Source organism: Littorina saxatilis, linkage group LG3 (genome assembly GCF_037325665.1).
Source record: "Littorina saxatilis isolate snail1 linkage group LG3, US_GU_Lsax_2.0, whole genome shotgun sequence".
Taxonomy (NCBI): domain Eukaryota; kingdom Metazoa; phylum Mollusca; class Gastropoda; order Littorinimorpha; family Littorinidae; genus Littorina; species Littorina saxatilis.
The window spans coordinates 64,552,905-64,580,137 of NC_090247.1; the positions used below are offsets into that span (position 1 = coordinate 64,552,905).

General features: G+C 40.6%; 2 protein-coding genes across 2 annotated transcripts in view; both read right to left on the minus strand.

Annotated features, from left to right (window-relative positions):
- Positions 1 to 1,309: 1,309 nt before the first annotated feature.
- On the minus strand, positions 1,310 to 20,809 carry LOC138962936 (uncharacterized). Its single transcript, XM_070334907.1, has 8 exons — positions 20,660 to 20,809; positions 17,713 to 17,940; positions 16,999 to 17,223; positions 16,356 to 16,577; positions 14,792 to 15,010; positions 14,085 to 14,309; positions 11,423 to 11,641; positions 1,310 to 4,129 (listed from the first exon to the last, which is right to left on the minus strand). The coding sequence occupies exons 2-8, from the start codon at positions 17,938 to 17,940 to the stop codon at positions 3,899 to 3,901; spliced, it is 1,569 nt and encodes a 522-aa protein (XP_070191008.1). The 5' UTR covers positions 20,660 to 20,809; the 3' UTR covers positions 1,310 to 3,898.
- A 1,987-nt stretch (positions 20,810 to 22,796) lies between these two features.
- LOC138962942 (polyubiquitin-like) overlaps positions 22,797 to 27,233 on the minus strand; it is a 10,163-nt gene continuing 5,726 nt past the window's right edge. Inside the window, exon 4 of the mRNA XM_070334909.1 lies at positions 22,797 to 22,921. The gene's annotated coding sequence lies outside the window, so the exon portion shown is untranslated. The remainder of the gene's footprint in view (positions 22,922 to 27,233) is intronic.

Sequence of the window (27,233 nt, forward strand, 5' to 3'; positions counted from 1 at the left end):
CAAGATTGGACCATGTAAGATTGGACCATGTAAGGTTGGACCATGTAAGGTTGGACCATGTAAGATTGGACCATGTAAGGTTGGACCATGTAAGGTTGGACCATGTAAGGTTGGACCATGTAAGATTGGACCATGCAAGATTGGACCATGTAAGATTGGACCATGTAAGGTTGAACCATGTAAGGTTGGACCATGTAAGATTGGACCATGTAAGATTGGACCATGTAAGGTTGGACCATGTAAGGTTGGACCATGTAAGATTGGACCATGTAAGGTTGGACCATGTAAGGTTGGACCATGTAAGGTTGGACCATGTAAGATTGGACCATGTAAGATTGGACCATGCGTGACCCAACATGTTTTAAAATCGTCACCACGAGTTTTCGTCACACTCAACAATGGGACTTTAATTAGTGTACAGATGCTAGTTGTCTGATTGGTCAGTTTGAGAATCAACAGAGCTCTCGTGGATCCACGGAAACACGTGGAAAAAAACAACAAGAGAAAAAACGGCTTCGCGATGCGCTAAACAATGAATTGTTTACGGTATATAATATTTTATTTACGGTATATAATGTATTATTTACCAAATCATGAATTATATAGCGGAAACCTATTATATAGCTATATAAAGCATTATTTAGTGTAATAATACTATTTCAAGGCAAAAACAGTAAATAATAAATTATTTATCTAAATAATAAATCATTTATCTAAATAATAAATTATTTATCTAAATAATAAATTATTTATCTAAATAAAATAATATTTTATTTAGATAAATAATATTTTATTTACATATAATATTTTATTTATCTAAATAATATTTTATTTAGATAAATAATATTTTATTTATCTAAATAATATTTTATTTATTTAAATAACACTTTATTTACATATAATATATTGTTTAGAGAAAACGCGTAATTATTTATAAATAATGAGTTATTTACAAACACAATCTCTTATTTATGCTAAACAATGCATTATTTAGTGCTCTGGGCTCTCTTTTTTCTGTATCTGTAAATAATGCATTGTTTAATTTAAACAATGCATTATTTAGCTAAATAATGCATGATATAGCTAAATAAAGCATTGTTTAGCTAAATAACGCGTTATTTAGCTAAATAATGTGTTATTTAGACATCAAGAGCTAAAAGGGACTTTTGCACCATTCGGATTGCCATACCAATGCAGGGTGCTTTCTCTTCATAGTGGGCCTTTTTTATGAAATAATTTCTACATTGTCACTCGTGGCAATCTGCAAAATCAATTCATCAATAAGCAAAGCAAGCAATCATAGTATGTTGAAATTTGGTACGGCATTGTCAGAACACAGACATTACACGTGCAGCAAGTAAGTGCGTGAAAACTAGGCCTTGCGTGCAGATAGGAGTGATACACAGGCAGCAGTGGAATATCGCAGCACTTTTATTAACTATTTCACAGGTGCAAATACTGCACACAATTGATCAGAGTCATGTTGTTGAACAATCGAACGACTTCTCAATTAAGCTCACGCGCGAGCGCGCACAAACGTCCGTAATAACGTGCGCGCACACTGACACGCCCGCATAAACGCTCAGCACATTTGTCCAATAAACACGTTTAACAGCCGCATTTCGATTTTATCATTGCAGGTGTGTCAAAATTGCATCACAGCAAATGACGGTTATGTCCCTTGGACTTAAATCGCCAGAACACCACTCAAATGGTCTTCTTAGTCTGTCCATCATTGGTCGAAGACGACTACGCGAAGTATGCTTCGAGAAGCTGGCCGCACTGAGCTTTAGCACTGAGTTTTCGGTCAAAAGACTTAATGAAGTCGTCGCGAAGTCGACTTCGGGCTCAATTAAAGGCACAGTAAGCCTCCCGTAAACCATCACAGATACTGTCAGGCTTTTACACACAGTACAAACACCCTTCCATTTGAACGCTCACCAAACGGGAACATCCTTGGTGCCCTCCGTAAAGAGCGAGCAATTTTCAAAGAATTTATTTTTGCGTGGTTTATCTTACCCCTTGTAAGAGATTCGAAATAAAGAAGATCCGTATTTATCCTTATTAATCTCCTTCCAGATTCTTTATATGTGCACACACACACACACACAGTCAATCATCTGACTCCCGCTCAGAAGTTTAGGAAAGCAGAGAGAAGATTAGAAGAATTTGTAGTCTTTCACCAACTCATTCTTTCCAAACAATAGCCAATGTTTTAATTAGAACATACAAATTGGTTTGTTTCTGACATAGCAATTATCAACTCATTCCTCAAATTCTCAAATATTTTCTTGCTTACAATAATCAATTCATGACCTTTTGAAACTCATTCATTCATTGTCCACGACCTTGTGAAACTCACTCATTCATTGTCAACGTCATAACATATTTACAAGGACAAGAAAGCAAATAAACAAAACATAACTTTTACGTTATGTAGAGGTGACGATGTAGCTAGCCTTCAACCTTACGGCCTCCATCGCACCCTCGCCACACTGGCATCACCCCGCACAAGTCAGACTGAGGCGGCCTGTTACAAAATATAACACCCTACTGTAACAACTAACAATATTCAAAAACACACCAACCGAGCACAAGAAAATTATACGATTCCGAAATTATTCAAGTACACAAGTCATGTCCGCGCATACAAAAGAAATGTTCAAGTTCACACAAAACTAGCAAAGTACCTCATCTTCCAATATGGCGGCATCCATACAACATTCCAAGTCATCCCGGCAATGTTTCCCGGTTCCAAGGTTGACATCAAAAGCAAGAGCAGGTTTTCTCATCCGAGAGCCCAGGTCGAATGACTTTCAATTGTCAGGCAGTTTACAATCACAACTCACAAAATCAGGCGGTTGCGATTATAACGTGAACAACTCGCACAGTTGTAAACTCACGTGCTGCGAACCCAGTTTGACCGTCCGTAGCTAACCATGGAATTTTACTGAACTGTTAATCCACAATAGTTATACTCATGGACATTCAGCAATTTTCGCCTATTACTGAATGCAATAACATTGACATCCTGGCAAGCTCGCCAATGTAAACTCACGTGCTGCGAACCCAGTTTGACCGTCCGTAGCTAACCATGGAATTTTACTGAACTGTTAAAAGTTTCCACTCTCAAAGTTAAACCACTCCTGACAACCTCTTTGTATTACAAAAAGCACTAGTTATATCCCTTCAACTATAAACACCATAACCGCGATTCATTACATCCCTGAACCATCGTGAACCCGTGTGATCCAGTTTCCCTTTTTCACAATGCAGTCGTCAGTTTGTAAATTTGAATGCGGCTCGCTGTGAGCTTATCTGCAATAGCACGTTATTATGTACCTCTGACTTTTCACGAAACAAACGAATGTGGTTCATAAGAACTCTAGCGATGGCTTTTGACTGCCTATAACCCGCCGTTTGCTACGAAAACCACGACCTTGCGTGACCCTGCTTCCGGGTTTTTCTTGTTTCAAACTTTCAAAACTTCGAATTGTACTGATCTTGTCTTGATGAAAAAATAATTCGTTTATGATTTAAGAATGTTTGTGTAACAAGCTGTCAATGTATTATTTAGATTTTAAAAGTTAGGTCCAGCGACAAAACGCACCACGGTCCGATTCATTCTGATAATCATCGCTCCACGGCTATCGCCAGTTGAAGGGAAGTAACTCATTTTTGACCTGAGTTCAGGATGGGTCCGATTGAGATGGAGACAATCCGAAAAATTAATTCTTTGAAAATTGCTCGCTCTTTACGTAGGGCACCTAGGATGTTCCCGTTCGGTGAGTGTTCAAATGGAAGGGTGTTTGTACTGTGTGTAAAAGCCTGACAGTATCTGTGATGGTTTACGGGAGGCTTACTGTGCCGTTAAGGACCGCCTTTACACCCTGCTATTCTATCGCCTGCCCTGACCATGACGCAGTATCATGTCCAGAGAGCACCCCTCGGTGATGTTGTAGTCACAGACAGTGAGATGATCCATCAGGTCCTTCGCGTGAAGTTTCAGTGTCTGTTGTTCTGCAAGGATGCCTGCTTCCTCGTAAATTTTCTGCTTCACGCTGGCTATAGTGTCAGAGAGGTTGACGTGCATTAGGATGGCTTGGCCTGTTCGCTGTCTCACGGTAATCTGTAAGAATAAATCAAATGAAAAAATCACAATAACATGTCTGGGTAAATTGCGATTTTGATTTAAAATAATGACGTTTACATAATCCCAATTGTTCTCTCTCTTCTCATACATTTCTCGCCGAACAGAGAAAGCACTTTACTAAACGGAGTGTGAAAACAATTTGCAATAATGTCGTTTCGTCTTACGGTGATATTTGAAAGAATGGTTAGTAAAATTGTGTATTGATTTAAACTATTGATGTTAACATGATCCCAACTCCTTTTTCCTTGATAGAGATAAAATGTCTTCACTAAACGAAGAAGCACGTTACTACTTAATTAATTAAGGAAGTAACCATAGTCAGATGAGGTTGAATACAAATGTAGGGTGTTTACTAGGTTCTTTCATGCGTTCTGTCAGCGTGCGAACGTACGTGCGTGTGTGCGTGCGTGCGTGCGTACGTGCGTGCGTGCGTGCGTGCGTGCGTGCGTGCGTGCGTGCGTGCGTGCGTGTGTGTCAGGGGCGGACGAGGGGGGGGGTGCACAGGGTGCAGGTGCACCCTGTTACGGCACATATTGTCGCCCCTGCATATATTGTCGCCGGCGACAATATGTACCGGTGTAGGATCCGGTCCGGTCCCCCCTCTGAAGTAGTCCCCCGGGGGACCAATTCGTGGCAAAAACTGCTCCATAATGGTCCCCCCTTAGACATCCGGCCTCGTTTTTCTTGTTACAATGTTAGTAATGTTACCAGCAATTTCAGAGAAAAAAAAGGAAAGAATCAGAGACTGCTTTCATTTCTTCTTATCAGTATTTATTTATTATTCATTTTATTTCATGTGATTTTTCTTTTAAACGGCATTATAAATCAGATCTATTTTATTTTCTGCAGAATATGTGACCCTCCACCACGAAATGAGGCGCATGTCACCTCGCGCGGTTCTGCGCTAGGCTTAATATAAGTCCGGGGAGTGTCTGGTAACAGTGTGAGGGTCACCTTAGTCACAGGCATACAACTCAAACAGTTTTTGCTCTTTTCTAAAACGGTTTTCACCACTGGATAGAGCATAAAAAACTCTTTAGTAAAATGTAAAAATATGAAAATCATGCAAAGGTGACATGCGACTCATTCCGTGGTGGAGGGTCACATATAGTCAAACAAAGAGATTGCTGTCTGTGCACTACATAATACCGGACGAAGATATAGATTGAAAATGGCTTGAATGCCTAAGAAAAACGAGGCTGGATGTCTAAGGGGGGACCATTATAGAGCAGTTTTTGCCACGAATTGGTCCCCCGGGGGACTACTTCAGAGGGGGGACCGGACCGGATCCTACACCGGGACGACAATATGTGCCGTCTTAGGCGGCACATATTGTCGCCCCTGCACATATTGTCGCCGGCGACAATAAAAAAAGCGACCTTGGCGGCTCATATTGTCGTCCCGGCACATGTTGTTGGCCGTTCGTGCGCTTATCTTCTATTCGAAAGTGTGTGTGTGTGTAGGTGTGTGTGTGTGTTTGTGTGTGTGTGTGTGTGTGTGTCTGTGTGTGTGTGTGAGAGAGAGAGAGAGAGAGAGAGAGAGAGAGAGAGAGAGAGAGAGAGAGATAAGATAAGATAATTCTTTATTTAGTAAGCATGGAGTAAGCATGTGAATAATTGCTTTTTTACATCCAGCCCTCGCCCATGAGGAAAACAATCTAATCAAATAAACAATGTGAGTAAATTAACAATTTGTAAACACACACACACACAGAGACAGAGAGAGAGAGAGAGAGAGAGAGAGAGAGAGAGAGAGAGAGAGAGAGAGAGAGCGTGCGTGCGTGCGTGCGTGCGTACGTGCATGAGCGAGCGTGTGTTAGTGCGTTTGTATGCGCGCGCGTATATGTGCGCGTGTGCGTGTGGTTGCGTGCGTATGTCTGTTCACTGAGGTTTTATTCATCTCTTGGGCCGTCTAGGGGTATGGAAAAAATACAACAGAACGCGACTTTACTACAAAAACAGTGTGTGTGTGTGTGTGTGTGTGTGTGTGCGTGTGTGTGTATGTGTGTGTGTGAGTGTGTGTGTGTGTGTGTGTGTGTGCGTGCGTGCGTGCGTGCGTGCGTGCGTGCGTGCGTGCGTGCGTGTGTGTGTGTGTGTGTAAGTGTTTGCAGCGACCCTCAGTGCATATTTGTCGCCACTTCGTATATTGCCGTCAGTTGTCTTTTTCAGTTTCTGTTACTCTTTCGCTGAATTTAGGACGGGAAGGCTGTCACTTCGCCCTCCCTCGCCTTCCCTCGTTTTTCACGAAGTTGACTGTAAACTTCTCTTTCCGTACTCCCGCTGTCTGTGGCCACTCAGAACTCTGCTCTTCTGCTTTTTATATTTAGTCAAGTTTTGACTAAATATTTTAACATCGAGGGGGAATCGAAACGAGGGTCGTGGTGTATGTGCGTGTGTGCGTGCGTGTGTGCGTGTGTGTGTGTGTGTGTGTAGAGCGATTCAGACTAAACATTTTTTTGATAAATGTCTTTGATGACGTCATATCCGGCTTTTCGTGAAAGTTGAGGCGGCACTGTCACGCCCTCATTTTTCAACCAAATTGGTTGAAATTTTGGTCAAGTAATCTTCGACGAAGCCCGGACTTCGGTATTGCATTTCAGCTTGGTGGCTTAAAAATTAATTAATGGCTTTGGTCATTAAAAATCAGAAAATTGTAAAAAATAATAAAAATTTATAAAACGATCCAAATTTACGTTTATCTTATTCTCCATCATTTGCTGATTCCAAAAACATATAAATATGTTATATTCGGATTAAAAACAAGCTCTGAAAATTAAATATATAAAAATTATTATCAAAATTAAATTGTCGAAATCAATTTAAAAACACTTTCATCTTATTCCTTGTCGGTTCCTGATTCCAAAAACATATAGATATGATATGTTTGGATTAAAAACACGCTCAGAAAGTTAAAACAAAGAGAGGTACAGAAAAGCGTGCTATCCTTCTTAGCGCAACTACTACCCCGCTCTTCTTGTCAATTTCACTGCCTTTGCCATGAGCGGTGGACTGACGATGCTACGAGTATACGGTCTTGCTGAAAAATGGCATTGCGTTCAGTTTCATTCTGTGAGTTCGACAGCTACTTGACTAAATATTGTATTTTCGCCTTACGCGACTTGTTATATTTAGTCAAGTTTTGACTAAATATTTTAACATCGAGGGGGAATCGAAACGAGGGTCGTGGTGTATGTGCGTGTGTGCGTGCGTGTGTGCGTGTGTGTGTGTGTGTGTGTAGAGCGATTCAGACTAAACTACTGGACCGATCTTTATGAAATTTGACATGAGAGTTCCTGGGTATGAAATCCCCGAACGTTTTTTTCATTTTTTTGATAAATGTCTTTGATGACGTCATATCCGGCTTTTCGTAAAAATTGAGGCGGCACTGTCACGCCCTCATTTTTCAACCAAATTGGTTGAAATTTTGGTCAAATAATCTTCGACGAAGCCCAGACTTCGGTATTGCATTTCAGCTTGGTGGCTTAAAAATTAATTAATGACTTTGGTCATTAAAAATCGGAAAATTGTAAAAAAAAATAAAAATTTATAAAACGATCCAAATTTACGTTTATCTTATTTTCCATCATTTGCTGATTCCAAAAACATATAAATATGTTATATTTGGATTAAAAACAAGCTCTGAAAATTAAATATATAAAAATTATTATCCAAATTTTTTTTTCGAAATCAATTTAAAAACACTTTCATCTTATTCCTTGTCGGTTCCTGATTCCAAAAATATATAGATATGATATGTTTGGATTAAAAACACGCTCAGAAAGTTAAAACGAAGAGAGGTACAGAAAAGCGTGCTATCCTTCTCAGCGCAACGAATACCCCGCTCTTCTTGTCAATTCCACGGGCACTGCCTTTGCCACGGGCGGTGGAGTGACGATGCTACGAGTATACGGTCTTGCTGCGTTGCGTTGCGTTCAGTTTCATTCTGTGAGTTCGACAGCTACTTGACTAAATATTGTATTTTCGCCTTACGCGACTTGTTGTTTGTTTGTTTGTTCTAGGCGCCTATGTGTCTGCTTATTGACGAGCCGCAGGAGCGGCGAGTCATTATGGTCTCGGCTCGAAAGCTGTCTGTGGAGGCTGCGTGCTATAATTAGCTGACCTGCTGCGCGAGCAGTCACTGCAGAGTTTTGAGATAACTTTGTAACACGTTTTATTTTATGCTCCTCAAGAATACAACTTTGGGCAACGTACCACGTAAAACTACACGCAACAAGGATTCAGTAGGTACCAAACATGCCTTGGTCAGAAGTAGAATGTAAATGAATCTTTATAAAGAAGTAGGCTACTTCAAACGACAGCCACAGCCACGGTTGGGTTTACGGCATCAAACCGATGCGACTCTCCGTCATATCATACACGTAATCAATCAAATAGATGACTAATAAACATGTAAACTACATGTATACATCTATGGTCGGCCATAAGAAAGGAGAGCTTCCCCCGGGCCTGTGCATGTGTTGTTCGTTGTGCGTGTGTAAATGTACACAACAAACTGACCACAAAACTGAGACAGACCTCTTTCGCTTCAGTCTTGCAGAATTTAAAGACGAATACAGGTAGAGCGTGCATTATACTAACTGTTTGGTAAAAGTATCAAACGTTTCTTTTTATAAATAAGTGGCAGGCTTACAGGAATTACTTTGCTTTCAACTTTTGACTCGAACAGCAGACGATGAATACCTGCGCATGCGTACGCAATCAAAGGGGGTGTAGAAGACGCGACGTATGCTCACCATCCATTGATCTCAATACAATGGTGTGCACGGGTGCTACATTATTTGTGCAGAAGTTTTTTCTTGTACATTTAATGCGTACATTTTTTTCCACAATACTGTTTCTCCTTTATGACTTTGTTGTAAGAGACATTTGGAAATAACATTATTTTCACATTTATTCCTGTTTTTTTTGGTTTTTTTTCCCATCATTCCTTTGCTCTTAAAATAATACATAACAACTACCACAATTTTCAAAAATAACAGATTGCAACAACATTCCTATTTTAAGCTCAGCCACACGCCGACATGGAAGTTCAATGGTACTTTCAAACTTTTTCTTCTCTTCGTCGTATTTGATTTCTTTCTATTTCATAAGTCGAGTGCATATGATTTCGGCTCGTGTTCATCGTGAGATGGACTTAGTTTCTTGTCTTGTTTTGTTTTGTTTTCTGGCTGGGCGATTGGTGTTTGTTGTTTGTTTTATGATTGTTTGGTTGTGTTGTTTTTGCAGCTCCTCTGTTTTTTTATTTTTATTATTTACTGTGCGTGTGTGCGTGCTTGCGTCTGTACGTACGTGCGCGTTTGTGCGTATGCATGTGTCTAAGTGCGTTTGTTCAAGCATCTGTGCGCGTTCATTTATGGTCTGAATCGGTGACTGCTTCAGAGCTTCACATTTTTCTTAATTTTAGATTTTTAAAAAAAAAATCTTTTTATATTTAGTCAAGTTTTGACTAAATATTTTAACATCGAGGGGGAATCGAAACGAGGGTCGTGGTGTATGTGCGTGTGTGTGTGTGTGTGTGTGTCTGTCTGTCTGTGTGTGTGTGTGTGTGTAGAGCGATTCAGACTAAACTACTGGACCGATCTTTATGAAATTTGACATGAGAGTTCCTGGGTATGAAATCACCGAACGTTTTTTTCATTTTTTTAATAAATGTCTTTGATGACGTCATATCCGGCTTTTCGTGAAAGTTGAGGCGGCACTGTCACGCCCTCATTTTTCAACCAAATTGGTTGAAATTTTGGTCAAGTAATCTTCGACAAAGCCCGGACTTCGGTATTGCATTTCAGCTTGGTGGCTTAAAAATTAATTAATGACTTTGGTCATTAAAAATCTGAAAATTGTAAAAAAAAATAAAAATTTATAAAACGATCCAAATGTACGTTTATCTTATTCTCCATCATTTGCTGATTCCAAAAACATATAAATATGTTATATTCGGATTAAAAACAAGCTCTGAAAATTAAATATATAAAAATTATTATCAAAATTAAATTGTCGAAATCAATCTAAAAACACTTTCATCTTATTACTTGTCGGTTCCTGATTCCAAAAACATATAGATATGATATGTTTGGATTAAAAACACGCTCAGAAAGTTAAAACAAAGAGAGGTACAGAAAAGCGTGCTATCCTTCTTAGCGCAACTACTACCCCGCTCTTCTTGTCAATTTCACTGCCTTTGCCATGAGCGGTGGACTGACGATGCTACGAGTATACGGTCTTGCTGAAAAATGGCATTGCGTTCAGTTTCATTCTGTGAGTTCGACAGCTACTTGACTAAATATTGTATTTTCGCCTTACGCGACTTGTTTATTTTGATACGAAACTCTGCTCCGCGCAGGACTTTTTTTTCCTTCAATAAATTGATAGTGCCGGAAAATATGATACCGCTCATTTCATGGCAACTTATCTTTTTGTATGGTACTTGAGCTATGAAGTTACCAAGCGGCATGAATAGTAACACACACATACAGAGAGAGAGAGAGAGAGAGAGAGAGAGAGAGAGAGAGAGAGAGAGAGAGAGAGAGGGAGGGAGCACGCACGCACGCACGCACGCACGCACGCACGCACGCACGCACACACACACACACACGCACACACACAAAAAGGCACATACATACACTTATACACTTATACACACACACACACACACACACACACACACACACTGAAACACACACACACACACATTCACACACACACACACACACACACACACACACACACACACACACACACACACACACACACACACATTTTCGAATAGAAGATAAGCCCACGAGCGGCAGACGACAATATGTGCAAGGACGACAATATGTGCCGCTAGGGTCGCTTTGCCGGCGACAATATGTGCAGGGACAACAATATGTGCCGCCTAAGACGGCACATATTGTCGTCCCTGCACATATTGTCGCCGGCGCCCCCCTCCAGCAAAAAAAAATAAAAAATAAAATTTAGAAAGCTGATTCTATGACCATTTATAAGTTCAAATGGCACCAGATGGCACCATTTTGCTTCTTTGGGCAAACAAAATTTCCGGGGGGCATGCCCCCGGACCCCCCTAGCAAATTCGGGCGCTTCGCGCCCATCACATTCACTTTCGATTTAAAGTGCACCCCCCCCCCCCCCCCTTACAAAGCAACTGATCCGCCCCTGTAGTGTGTGTGTGTGTTATTGCTTTCTTTCTTGACTCTTTCATTCTTTTTAAATGTAACTCAAGCATGTAATTTAAACAGTTCTTCAGACTAACCGGAAAGAGACGCAAGCACAGTTGGAGCGTTGCCTTATTTGGAACGTTCTGTTCAAGAAGCGTCAGTCCAGTGTCGAGCTTTCTGGCATCAATTTGGAGATAATAATGTTGAAGGGGATAGCGTTCTTTCTCTGCACATTGGACCAGTATGTTTCCAACGGTATCTGAAGGTTGTGTCTCAAGGCCTACTGTCTTCCCTCTCGGAGTTTTCACAAATACCTGTGTGTGGATGATAAAAAGTGAACAGAAAAGACAGACCGCTCAGGAATCAAATGAAAACCAACTGGAAAGGAATGTGCGTAAAAACGTTTATACAATTCTTCGGATTTACGCATATTTGTTTAAGAGAGGCAGTTTCACACCTGCTCCGATTTTCGATGTCTAAGGGTGCCGATCATGAAAAAAACAAAAGGCACGGCAATATGAATGAAGAGGGCCCCAAAGGGGGGGTATCATCACGATCACGGGAAGGGAAATTTTCGCTTTCACGATCACAGTTACCTTGATTTTTGTTTTCACGATCACGAACACCAGTGGCAAATCACGGTCACGGTAAAAGTTGCATGTACAGAAAGCACGTGTCAAAGTAAACACAACCACACAGTAATTCGCTCCTCTGGATCTATTGTTTATTCAACACAAAGTGACAACTGTTGCACTTTTTTATAATTATTTTTTGAATTCTCTTTCATACACACATAGAAATACATATCATGATTTGTAATCAGTAACAAGAATGTTGTTTTCATTGGGTTTTCTCTCTCTCTCTCTCTCTCTCTCTCTCTCTCTCTCTCTCGTTCTCTCTCTCTCTCTCTCTCTCTCTCTCTCTCTCTCTCTCTCTCTCTCTCTCTCTCTCTCTCTCTCTCTACACTCATACACATTCAACCCCCACACCCTCACTCACACACATGAATATATACTTGCACAATTTCACATTTCCAGAGCTAAATCTTGTAAACCCATTTTCTCAAAAACTATTGGGTGGATTGAAATTAAAGTACATGTATGTGTGATGGGTTTTTTATTTTCAACTTTGCCGTACAATTTGAGGTACACCATCGCCTGGTTCCATGGCCTTGAATAAAAAAAACCAGGAATGCTACAGGCCAAAAACGGTTTTACCTGAAAGAAGCGCGCAGTACCAGTAGCGAAGCCACAAGCCTGAGCCTGCGAAGCAGGCGAGCCAACTAGGGGGGTCCGGGGGCATGCCCCCCCGGAACTTTTTTCAAAAAACGGTTAAAATCTGTGCAATCTGGTGCATTCTGGGCATCATTTTAGGGGTTGTAATAGTGTTGTGATCTTGTTAAAAATCCCATTTTAGCCTCCCCCCACCACCATTCAACACACCTCCAAACTGGTGAAAACAACACTACTGTGCGCTGGCTTCATTGAGACCGGCGCCCGGTCGCGTTGCGCGATATTCACACGGATCGTTTTTGCGGAAATTTTTCAACTTCACCGGAAAAAATTTGACTTTACCGGATTTTGAAAACGGCTTTATCGGATTTCCGGCAATTACCGGAAAAGTAGCATGCCTGACAAAATCCCCAACGAACATGACTTTGATCGTCTTTGACATGAGGATCAAGTGACCCAAACTGGCGCGTCTCCCCGCCATTGTTTCTGAATTTAACCCATTGTTGATATTAAAGTTTACAGGCGCTAAAATAAATCCAAGCTTAATGCAAAGAAGCGACAATTAGAATCTATGCCAAGCGTGTCCACGTTGCTGGGATGAAAAACACATTTCTAGTTTCGGTTTTGGCTAAACGCAGACTCGATCTCGAGCCAGTCGAGGTCACACTGAGCGAGTGACAGCCGGACAGCAATGTCGACAATGTCAATGATCTCACTCAAACTCAAAGATCTTGAACAAATTTCAAGATCTTTGCCTACATTCAGAACAGTCATAGAGCAACATAGATCAACATACCTTGGTATTTTGTCTTCAGAAAGACCGACCCGTAGCCTGACCTTTCCACCAAGGAAGGCATTCTCGCCGCCTGCTTTGGTCTGGCTTGAATCCACAAAATATAACAGAAGTTCGATGACAGTACCGCTGCACGCCATTTTTGATCTTCGAATTCGAATTTCACTCAAAACTTTTGCACGAAGCCCTTCCATTGGATGAAGTTTGGTAGACTTTTGCAATTTGCCTTCTGATTGGATCTCTTTTTGTCAGTGTGTAATTGGTTCTTTTAAAGGGAAGCAATCGCTCTCAAAATCATATTTCTGAATGTGTTGTTGCTTCCCTTTCAATCGGGGTTGGCTCCTTACCGAATAGACTAGAGGATCATAGAGTGTAATACAGCTGTGAAAAAATGTACGTTGAAAATAAAATGCTTTGCAATAATGCCCATCACGATCACGAAAACAAATGACGATCACGATCACGAGACTTGATTTTTTTGTCATCACGGATCACGGGCAAAGTCCCATCACGATCACAGAAATGGAAATTTCGGCAATCACGGTCACAGAAAGGTCAAAAAACGCCAATCACGATCACGGTTTTAAACCCTTTGGGGCCCTCAATGAATGATTCAGTGAATCAAGTATCAATCATGAAAGTCGAGTTACAAGTATAAATGAACCAATTAATAGTTATAAATTAAGTAACAATGACTTTCTGTGCTTGTTGAAACAAGGTCATAGTTTTTACCTGTGTGACAGGACGCAGTATCATGTCCAGAGAGCATCCCTCAGTGATGTTGTAGTCACAGACAGTGAGATGATCCATCAGGTCCTTCGCGTGAAGTTTCAGTGTCTGTTGTTCTGCGGGGATGCCTTCTTGTTCTCTAATTTTCTGTTTCACGCTGGCTACAGTGTCAGATATCTTGACTTCTACAAGTATGGCTCTGCCTGTAGGCTGTCGTCTCACGGTGATCTGTGAGCAAATTGATAGAATAATATTGTGTATAGTTATATTGCGAGTTTGATTGATACCAAAAATATTCATATAACCCAGTTTGCCTTTTCTTAATCACCAATCTCTTGCCCAAACAAGAAAGCACTTAACAACAAGCTTGAGAAGAAAGGTTTTACGACATGGGTTTGCCTTCTCACTGTGATCTTAAACATATTGACGAAGAAGCAATATTCATGTGCGTTATGCAGACAACCAATGTTCACATAAACCTCATTCTTCTCTTTTTTTTATAACGAAGGAGGGTGCAGTTTACTACGTTCAAATGGTGCAGTCACAATGTGATGAGGTCACATACACATGTAGAGTATTTCCTAGATTCGTTCGTGCGTCAGCGTGCGTTCGTGCCTGCGTGTGTGTGTTTTTTTCTCTCAGTTCTTTAATACTTTCATTCCTTTAAAAATTAACTGAAGGATTTGAATAAAACACTTCTTCAGACTTACCGGGATGGGACGCAAGCAGAGATACAGCGTTGCCTTATTGGGAACATTCTGTTCAGCAAGCGTCTGTCTAGTGTCAAGCTTTTTCGCCTCACATTCTAGATAATAATGTTGAAGGGGATAGCGTTCTTTCTCTGCAACTTTGGCCAGTATGTTTCCAACGGTATCTGAAGGTTTTGTCTCAAGGCTTACTGTCGTGCCTCCAAGTGTCTTCAAAAACACCTGTATATGAAAGAGATAACAAATAAACAGAGAAAAAAAACTGCCTTTCAACAATCAATGTTTCGATGGACCCCTTTTTATCGCACCCCCACCACATCCATCAAAAGAAAATAGAAATTCAAAATGAATAGTGGTTGTAAACTCAGGTGCCCAAGAACAATTCAACAATAATAAAATCCTTCGGTCTTGCGAGTATTTATTTTAGAAGGGCAGTTTCACACCTGCTGTAGTTTTATATTTCTATAGGCAACGATTATGTTGTTAACAGAAGACAATGAAAATATAACCTCATTAAACGTATGTTGATATGTTCTGAAAACTGCAGGACAATTTTATTTTTGATAAATCCACGTCAATCAAGTATCAAATCAGGAACATTCATTAAGCAATATTCTTAATCAATGAAACCATGTATCAATGTAATGATTGAATAAGTAATTAAAATAAGTAAAATTCAGGGAGCACTTTAAGCTAAGGAAACCCCAGCCCCAGTGTCTCGAGTTTCTTTATTCACTGTGTTGTGTAATGTGACATACTGGGAATCGAGAGAGATGTGAGTGAGTGATAGAGTGTGAGTGAGTGAGGGAGTGAGTGAGTGAGTGTGAGTGAGTGAGTGAGTGAGTGAGTGAGTGAGTGAGTGAGTGAGTGAGTGAGTGTGAGTGAGTGAGTGAGTGAGTGAGTGAGTGAGTGAGTGAGTGTGAGTGAGTAAGTGAGTGAGTGAGTGAGTGTGGTGTGTGTGAGTGAGTGTGTGGTGTGTGTGTGTGTGTAAGTGAGTAGGTGAGTGAGTGTGAGTGATTGAATGAGTGTGAGTGAGTGAGTGTGAGTGAGTGTGTGTGGTGTGTGTGTGCGTGTGTAAGTGAGTGTGTGGTGTGTGGGGTATGTGTGTGTGTGTATGTGTATGTGTGTGTATACGTGTTTGTGTATGTGTACGCGCGTGTGTGTGTGTGTGTGTGTGTGTGTGTGTGTGTGTGTGTGTGTGTTTTAAAGTGATTCCCAGAAAACTACTGGACATGGGGTCATGTAACTTCACTTGGAAATTCTGGATGATATTCCCACACGCTTTTCTAATTTTTCCTTTCAACGTCTGACGACGTCATAACCGTTTTTAAAAACATGTTGAGGCAGCACTGCGTTTCCACCTTTTCCAATCATTTGATCAAACATTCTTAGGCCCGGTCTACACTATGGGATAACATAAAACCTGTTGAATTAGTTTGTCAACCCACAGTATTGCTGGAAACGTAAATTGCAATGAGAGACACAAAAGGATTCTATTGCAATTTATAATTATTCCTGAATCCAAAAAGATATTTTGTTTTTATTGAAAGAAGTACATAGTTCTTACCTGTGTAACAGGACACAGTATCATGTCCAGAGAGCACCCCTCAGTGATGTTGTAGTCACAGACAGTGAGATGATCCATCAGGTCCTTCGCGTGAAGTTTCAGTGTCTGTTGTTCTGCAGGGATGCCTTCTTGTTCTCTAATTTTCTGTTTCACTCTGGCTACAGTGTCAGAGAGGTTGACTTCTATAAGCATGGCTCTGCCTGTTTGTCTTCTAATGGTGATCTGTCAACAGGAATGCAAAATGTTTTTGCTTTGGATGCATGAAGCCATATTTCGACTGAACGGACTGTTTACATTATTATTTTAGAAAACAACGGTCAAGCAAAATACACACTTAGGAATGAGTCCGGTACACGATGGAAGAAGCACACAATGAGCGCGTACAGAAGTTGCCATGTGCTATTGCATTTAAACGTCCACAACTGACCAAGGACACAGTGCCGGTGGTACTCTATCGATCACAAAACAATTAAAAAAGTGAATATTAAAGCCAAGAATGGAGCTGCATACAAGTCTGTTACTAACTTGTGCTATATGATCCACTTGTGACCTGGACTTATATAGACTTAAAGGCATAGAGTGCGCAAAGTCCGTCCAGTCAAAAGAATTATAGGTGACGGGTCAATCAAATGAGCCAATGTACCGGCAAGATACGCGGACACAGGGTAAGAGTAGACTTGTGCTGAATGTGCTGCTGAAGAAGGGTACAACCAGCGTTCAGCAGCTTTGATCCAAACTTCAGACGATGCCGACAAGCCTCAATGCCTTCTTGCTCTTCAAGCTTCGCCAGCACGTTGTCCACTGTTTCTGGAGGATTTGTCTCGAGAGTTACTGTCTTGTCTTGTAGCGTCTTTACAAATACTCGCATCTGTAAAGACACAAAGAGCGCGTGCACACACGCACACACCCGCGCGCGCACACAGGCACGCACAAACGGACGCGCGCGCGCACTCACGCACTCACGCACGCACAAACGCACACACAAACGCATGCACAAACACACACGCACACACCCGTGCGTGCGCGCACACACAGGCACGCACAAACGGACGCGCGCGCGCACGCACGCACGTACAAACGCACACACAAACGCACACACAAACGCACACACACACACACACACACACACACACACACACACACACACACACACACACACACACACACACACACACAGAACCACGAAATCAAAATCCACAGCTGGCACTCATATTCCTATCGTCAGTAACTTTCGTTTCTGTAAAAGCTGCTGGACAGATATGTGGTGGTTGACATGATTTTGTGTTATATACTGGAAGATACGAGTATGCATCTCTTAAACAAACTTAAAACGATAGTCACAGGAAAAACGTGTTACCGGAATCGTGCGCAGCAGCAAATAGAGTGTGCATCCTTCCTGCACATCACCGTTGTGAAGACGCCAGTCATCATCAAGTTGTGATCTCCCCAGGAGAAGCTTCTGTTGGTGTTGATAGAACCCTGGTTCCTGCTCTTCTATCAGACTCTTCACCTTTGCGATGGTGTCTTGCGAGTCTACTTGAAGTGTGAGCGTCCGGCCCGTCAGAGTTTTCACAAAAATCTGCATCTGGGAACACAGTGAATGCAAACATTGACAGGGATAAAAAAAAAATAAAAAAAAAGAAAGGTAAGTTATTGGAACGTTTGTTATTGACAAAAATACGTTTCAAACATAAATATAGATATATAAAAAATAAAAACGTGACTTTAACGTATTTTAGCCATTGACAATCGTTCCAATAACTTACCTTTCTTTTTTTTTTTTATTATATTTAGTCAAGTTTTGACTAAATATTTTAACGTAGAGGGGGGAATCGAGACGAGGGTCGTGGTGTATGTGTGTGTGTCTGTCTGTCTGTCTGTGTGTGTGTGTAGAGCGATTCAGACTAAACTACTGGACCGATCTTTATGAAATTTGACATGAGAGTTCCTGGGTATGAAATTCCCATACGTTTTTTTCATTTTTTTGATAAATGTCTTTGATGACGTCATATCCGGCGTTTCGTGAAAGTTCAGGCGGCACTGTCACGCTCTCATTTTTCAACCAAATTGGTTGAAATTTTGGTCAAGTAATCTTCGACGAAGGCCGGGGTTTGGTATTGCATTTCAGCTTGGTGGCTTAAAAACTAATGAGTGAGTTTGGTCATTAAAAATCTAAAAATTGTAAAAAAAATATTTTTTTATAAAACGATCCAAATTTACGTACATCTCATTTTTTATCATTTTCTGATTCCAAAAATATATAAATATGTTATATTTGGATTAAAAACAAGCTCTGAAAATTAAAAATATAAAAATTATTATCAAAATTAAATTGTCCAAATCAATTTAAAAACACCTTCATCTTATTCCTTGTCGGTTCTTGATTCCAAAAACATATAGATATGATATGTTTGGATTAAAAACACGCTCACAAAGTTAAAACGAAGAGAGGTACAGAAAAGCGTGCTATCCTTCTCAGCGCAACGAATACCCCGCTCTTCTTGTCAATTTCACTGCCTTTGCCGTGCGCGGTGGACTGACGATGCTACGAGTATACGGTCTTGCTGCGTTGCATTGCGTTCAGTTTCATTCTGTGAGTTCGACAGCTACTTGACTAAATGTTGTATTTTCGCCTTACGCGACTTGTTCTGAATTTTGGAACGTTGGCAGTCTCTTTGTTTTTGGAATTGAAGGGGATCAGAAAACGCCCAAGGGCATCAACACATTAAAAATGCTGCTCCGCTCAGAGCACTGTTGAATCAACGATTTGTCTTTTTGTCGCAGGTAAGGATATTTGTTTCTTTGTTTGCTTAACGCCCAGCCGACCACGAAGGGCCATATCAGGGCGGTGCTGCTTTGACATATAACGTGCGCCACACACAAGACAGAAGTCGCAGCACAGGCTTCATGTCTCACCCAGTCACATTATTCTGACACCGGACCAACCAGTCCTAGCACTAACCCCATAATGCCAGACGCCAGGCGGAGCAGCCACTAGATTGCCAATTTTAAAGTCTTAGGTATGACCCGGCCGGGGTTCGAACCGGGCCACGACCTCCCGATCACGGGGCGGACGCCTTACCACTAGGCCCGGTGCTAGGTAAGGATATAAAACAGTCAAACATTTACACAGCGATCCTGCAGATGACTACACATATACCTTTAGTGATGCCAGCCAAACGATTTATGCGGTTTGTCAGTTTTCATCTTCCGCCAAAATGTAATCAACATTTTCCGTGATCACGTTCTGGGGCTAAAGGCTGTGTCGGGTATGCCAAAATGGAACCAAATACATGTACCATGTTTTACAACTTTCTTAGGTAATCAAACAAAATCAGTGTCTTGACAAAAACTACCTCAGATCTATAACAAGAATTCATTCTCTCTTTCGTCGAGACTATAACAGACTTCCATTTAGGCTTTTGATGTATAATGATGAACATTAATTCGTAAGAAAATCGCAGTGTTTGACTCCTTGCAAGAGGTCAATACAACTTGGTATAATTTCAAATGGATGGCTGCCTGAGGCATGACTGAAATCCCGGCCCTAGGGGATCCGTGCACCTGGAAGTGACAAGCACTGGCACAAAATGGTGCGACCCGTATTGTATCGTACACACACACACACACACACACACACACACACACACACACTGACACACACACACACACTCACACACACACACACACACACACGCATGCACGCTCTCACACACACACACACACACATACACACACACACACACACACACGCACACACACACACACACACACACACACACACACACACACACACACCACTTAATTTTCAGCCTTGCATGTATACTCAAGTTGATATTAGGAAGTGCAGCTGATTCAACAAGGGACGTAAGTTTATACACTCAAAGAAACCGTTCCCATCTATGATTGCTTCCCTTTAAACGTTAATGATTAGAAACCACGTCTAATTTCCGAGAAACTCCACTACCGAAAGTAGGCTGATTACTTGTAACAAAAGGCCCTCTTTCGCAAGAATGCCTCGGAGCCTATTGGAAATTTGTCTGCTGATTAATTATTTAGATTTGCTAATCTTCAGCCAGCCCAGTCAGAGTATGCATTCTGGCACTCAAAGCGATTTCTAAATAAAATGACCAACTTGACAACGTAACCAGATGAATCTCTTTATTGCATGTGCTTGTGCCCACAACGGGTACAATGTAACACCTTACAGGATAGTCGTCTCGTGTTTCATCGTTTCTTGTTTCCAATTAGCCATTTCAGAATCAACCGAAAACTGAAATGTATGTAGGCCCTATTATTCTTACCTTCACAGCCCCAGGAACAGAAGAGTCAGTGTCAACTGACTGTGCGTGCCGCTGAGTGCCCCTCTGACTCGGTTCATGGCGACAGATCGACTGACTAAAACTGTGCACAATGCAGCTTCTACCTGATTTGTTGTGATTCGCATTTCTTTCGTGGGTTTAAACTCAAGACGCTTGAAGTATTGTCAACGTGTTTGGCGTCGATTTTGACCAACTCGCTTGTCGCGTCCTCATCAGGTTTAGTTGGCACACTGTCACTGACTGCCAGTGAGTAGAAAATCGTACAGCAGAGCACAAAGGCACAACCAAATAATATGCTGATATGCTTCAATTTGAAACTTGGGGTAGAGATGGTGTGTGTGTGTGTGTGTGTGTGTGTGTGTGTGTGTGTGTGTGTGTGTGTGTGTGTGTGTGTGTGTGTGTGACAGTTCTGGTCCCCACGCATGCAGGACAAAAAATATAATATGGGTAGCGCCGTATACTGTATGGCAGCTCGCTTTCCCCAGAAAGAAAGTAGTCCGAATTTCCATGAAGGAAACCTCATAGGACTATGTGAAATCGTATCCTTATCTTATCCTTATCCTTATCCTTCTATAGGGCGTCAGTCGCTCTGCTCACGACGGAGATGACTCTAAATTTGATTGAACTGCAATCTGTTGTTGCCCCTTATGCGAGGTCTTGCCCGCTCATATGTTGAAGCCGACATAATTATACCACCGTTGCACTGATGGTCCGTGTTTCACAACCAGGGGTGGGACTCTCTTGTGATGAAAAAAGAGGAAATCCCTTTTATCTAGGGGGGGTTCGGGGGCACGCCCCCCCCCCCCCCCCCGCCATTTTTTTTAAAAATGGTACATTAAAATCTGTGCAATCTGGTGCATTCTGAGACTATAATTCAACTCGTTTGGATTAGGTAAAAAAAGGCATTCTCCTCACACCCCCCCCCCCCCCCCCAACAACAACAACAACAACAAAAAACCACAAAACACACTTTCACACACCAATGGTAACATTGTAATGGTGCATACTTACGTAATGAACCATGTATCCATAATCCAATAGTATGATTCAATGCATTTGAAGCTCAAAATGACTATTAGTTATCAGGAGTTTTCAGTCAGCATAATTTAACTCTCAAGCCTCCAGTGTTCTGTTCCATCTTCACCTCTCTCCCTATCATTCAGTCAACAAGTTATAAATACTGTGATGAAATGGGACGCGGAAAAATAGATAACTCCAGCGGAATTCGTAAGTTGTGTCCACGGAAATCCGCGGATTCGCGGAAAAGTCCCACCCCTGCACAACACTGAGACCGGTGTAGGATCCGGTCCGGTCCCCCCTCTGAAGTAGTCCCCCGGGGGACCAATTCGTGGCAAAAACTGCTCTATAATGGTCCCCCCTTAGACATCCAGCCTCGTTTTTCTTGTTACAATGTTAGTCATGTTACCAGCAATTTCAGAGAAAAGAAAGGAAAGAATCAGAGACTGCTTTCATTTCTTCTTATCAGTATTTATTTATTATCCATTTTATTTCATGTGATTTTTCTTTTGAACGGCATTATAAATCAGATCTATTTTATTTTCTGCAAAATATAGTCAAACAAAGAGATTGCTGTCTGTGCACTACATAATACCGGACGAAGATATAGATTGAAAATGGCTTGAATGCCTAAGAAAAACGAGGCTGGATGTCTAAGGGGGGACCATTATAGAGCAGTTTTTGCCACGAATTGGTTCCCCCGGGGGACTACTTCAGAGGGGGGACCGGACCGGATCCTACACCGGGTTTATTCAGTATGCACAAGCGGGTGTATGCGTAATTGCATTTCTGATTACACTTGCCCTATAATGTGGTACTTGTATGTCTGTTTGTTTGGCTTTCTGTATTGAGTGTTAGCACTGCTATCAAAATCCAGAACACAGCAAGCTCCATGTGCAGGTCAGAAGAAAGACAGGATTCGAAGGAAGAAAAGAACGGAAAAAAGAAACTGATTTTTTTTTAAAAGAGAAAATTAGGAAGAAAAGAACACTCAACCAATCATCAAATAAAACAAAACAAAAACAATCGCTCGCACGATCGATCGACCAACTATGACTCGACACAACATCAGAGAAAATAATGATAATAATACCTGCCAAGCCTGCAACAAATTGTGGTTCAAAGTGGTTTAATCATCACCAATGACATAGGTCTTACAGCACCAAAATAACCAAACAAACCCAAACCATCCAAAATGAAACGATGCATCTCAACACAACAACAACATTATCCAAGCGGAGCGCGGGCGGAGCCCGCGCGTAGCGAGGTAGTTTTTTTTTTCATCTCCCAGCACTGAAAATTTTTTTGCCAAGTGGTGTCTGTCTGGACATTGTTCTAGAATTCATCTTTTAGCACAATATTAGCGACACTGTTTGGACAATTCTATTAAAATTAGGCGTACAAACTGATTTTGTTTCGGGGAATCCTCTCAGAGGATCAGAATTTTCATATAATATCATCGGAAGCTGTTACAACGGGAAAATGTGAAACTTTTGTCACTTTTTAACATGGAATTTCATCTTTGAGCGTTTCAAGCGGACTTTAATAAAATAGTTATTTGCGAATTAAGCAGCGGAAGACACTCACCGGTTCAACATGTGTATGGTCATTAAACCTCAAAACATTTCAGTAAGTGGTTTAGACAAACACCTCGGACATGTGAGGGTGACTGGTTTGTAGCTGAAGAGTTTTTTTTCTAAAGTGTGTTCTAAATACAAATGACGTACTGGTAATGATGTAATGAGTTGTTCTAATCTTGTTCTTGGAACTCTTGCTGTTCCAAGCTTGTTCTTAGCAAGTCTTGGTGACGAGAACAAAGACTATCAATGAAATCTTTAGAAATAACCTCTGACAACGACGACGATGACGACGACGACGACGATAACAACAACAACAACAAATGACATCGACGACGACGACGACAACAACAACAACAACAACAACAACAACAACAACAAAAACAACAACACGAGAACAACAACAATCACGACAACGAACATGACAACAACAACACCAACAACTACGACGACAACTACAACGACTGGGTTATGATGACATCACCAATGATTTAAAGGCCGTTAAAAAATCGTTAAATCCTATTTCTTCACTGATTCTTATGAAATTTTAAAGGTAGGTTTGTTGTCCCCAACTTATTTTCACTCCATACTTTTCCAGAAGAAAAACATAATTTTGGCAGTTAAAAACCGTTAAATTTCAATTCTTCACCGATATTTATGAAATTTTGTGGGTAGGTTCGTTGTCCCCAACTGATTTTCACTCTATACTTTTCCAGAAGAAAGACATAATTTTGGCAGTTAAAAAACGTTAAATTTCAATTCTTCACCTATCTTTATGAAATTTAGTGGGTGGGTCCGTTGTCCCAAACTGAATTTTAAGACATACTTTTCCAGACAAAAAACCTTATTTTTGGCAGTTAAAAACCGTTAAATCTCAATTCTTCATCGATATTTATGAAATTTTGTGGGTAGGTTCGTTGTCCCCAACTGATTTTCACTCCATACTTTTCCAGAAGAAAAACATAATTTTGGCAGTTAAAAACCGTTACATTTAAATTTTCACCTATCTTTATGAAATTTAGAGGGTGGGTCCGTTGTCCCAAACTGAATTTCAAGACAAACTATTCCAGTCAAAAAACTTATTTTTGGCAGTTAAAAACCGTTAAGTCTCAATTCTACACCGATATTTATGACATTTTGTGGGTAGGTTTGTTGTCAGATTTGACATGATGGCAGAATTGAAAGTGTGAGATATCCTGATGTTTCACAATTTATGCTGCATAATTCAGCCCCATAGGCGCTTGAATTTTAGGTGGAGTTGGGTTTTTTTTCAGCCCAAACCAATAACCCCCACATGGTTTTCATGTCCCTTTCTGAGAGACTTCAAGAAGTTTCAATTTGACGTCATGATTAGCCTGCCGCATTAGCAAGTATGAAAACACGTCATCGATGACACATTTTAAGACAGAGAGAGAGAGAGAGAGAGAGAGAGAGAGAGAGAGAGAGAGAGAGAGAGAGAGAGAGAGAGAGAGAGAGAGAGAGAGAGAGAGAGAGAGAATCATGTACACACAGATGGACGACTTCGCTTGGGGTATGTACTGCCCGGCAGTACACATCTACTTTATCCAAGCGGAGCGCGGGCGGAGCCCGCGCGTAGCGAGGTAGTGTTTTTATATTTAGTCAAGTTTTGACTAAATATTTTAACATCGAGGGGGAATCGAAACGAGGGTCGTGGTGTATGTGCGTGTGTGTGTGTGTGTGTGTGTGTGTGTGTGTGTGTGTGTGTGTGTAGAGCGATTCAGACTAAACTACTGGACCGATCTTTATGAAATTTTACATGAGAGTTCCTGGGTATGAAATCCCCGAACGTTTTTTTCATTTTTTTTATAAATGTCTTTGATGACGTCATATCCGGCTTTTCGTGAAAGTTGAGGCGGCACTGTCACGCCCTCATTTTTCAACCAAATTGGTTGAAATTTTGGTCAAGTAATCTTCGACGAAGCCCGGGTTTCGGTATTGCATTTCAGCTTGGTGGCTTAAAAATTAATTAATGACTTTGGTCATTAAAAATCTGAAAATTGTAAAAAAAAATAAAAATTTATAAAACGATCCAAATTTACGTTTATCTTATTCTCCATCATTTGCTGATTCCAAAAACATATAAATATGTTATATTCGGATTAAAAACAAGCTCTGAAAATTAAATATATAAAAATTATTATCAAAATTAAATTGTCCAAATCAATTTAAAAACACTTTCATCTTATTCCTTGTCGGTTCCTGATTCCAAAAACATATAGATATGATATGTTTGGATTAAAAACACGCTCAGAAAGTTAAAACAAAGAGAGGTACAGAAAAGCGTGCTATCCTTCTTAGCGCAACTACTACCCCGCTCTTCTTGTCAATTTCACTGCCTTTGCCATGAGCGGTGGACTGACGATGCTACGAGTATACGGTCTTGCTGAAAAATGGCAGCTACTTGACTAAATATTGTATTTTCGCCTTACGCGACTTGTTTATATTTAGTCAAGTTTTGACTAAATATTTTAACATCGAGGGGGAATCGAAACGAGGGTCGTGGTGTATGTGTGTCTGTCTGTGCGTGTGTGTGTGTGTGTGTGTGTGTGTGTGTGTGTGTAGAGCGATTCAGACTAAACTACTGGACCGATCTTTATGAAATTTTACATGAGAGTTCCTGGGTATGAAATCCCCGAACGTTTTTTTCATTTTTTTTATAAATGTCTTTGATGACGTCATATCCGGCTTTTCGTGAAAGTTGAGGCGGCACTGTCACGCCCTCATTTTTCAACCAAATTGGTTGAAATTTTGGTCAAGTAATCTTCGACGAAGCCCGGACTTCGGTATTGCATTTCAGCTTGGTGGCTTAAAAATTAATTAATGACTTTGGTCATTAAAAATCTGAAAATTGTAAAAAAAAAAAAAAATTTATAAAACGATCCAAATTTACGTTTATCTTATTCTCCATCATTTGCTGATTCCAAAAACATATAAATATGTTATATTCGGATTAAAAACAAGCTCTGAAAATTAAATATATAAAAATTATTATCAAAATTAAATTGTCCAAATCAATTTAAAAACACTTTCATCTTATTCCTTTTCGGTTCCTGATTCCAAAAACATATAGATATGATATGTTTGGATTAAAAACACGCTCAGAAAGTTAAACAAAGAGAGGTACAGAAAAGCGTGCTATCCTTCTTAGCGCAACTACTACCCCGCTCTTCTTGTCAATTTCACTGCCTATGCCGTGAGCGGTGGACTACGAGTATACGGTCTTGCTGCGTTGCATTGCGTTCAGTTTCATTCTGTGAGTTCGACAGCTACTTGACTAAATATTGTATTTTCGCCTTACGCGACTTGTTTTCATCTCCCAGCACTGAAAATTTTTTTGCCAAGTGGTGTCTGTCTGTGAACATTGTTCTAGAATTCATCTTTTAGCACAATATTAGCGACACTGTTTGGACAATTCTATTAAAATTAGGCGTACAAACTGATTTTGTTTCGGGGAATCCTCTCAGAGGATCAGAATTTTCATATAATATCATCGGAAGCTGTTACAACGGGAAAATGTGAAACTTTTGTCACTTTTTAACATGGAATTTCATCTTTGAGCGTTTCAAGCGGACTTTAATAAAATAGTTATTTGCGAATTAAGCAGCGGAAGACACTCACCGGTTCAACATGTGTATGGTCATTAAACCTCAAAACATTTCAGTAAGTGGTTTAGACAAACACCTCGGAAATGTGAGGGTGACTGGTTTGTAGCTGAAGAGTTTTTTTCTAAAGTGTGTTCTAAATACAAATGACGTACTGGTAATGATGTAATGAGTTGTTCTAATCTTGTTCTTGGAACTCTTGCTGTTCCAAGCTTGTTCTTAGCAAGTCTTGGTGACGAGAACAAAGACTATCAATGAAATCTTTAGAAATAACCTCTGAGAACGACGACGATGACGACGACGACGACGATAACAACAACAACAACAAATGACATCGAC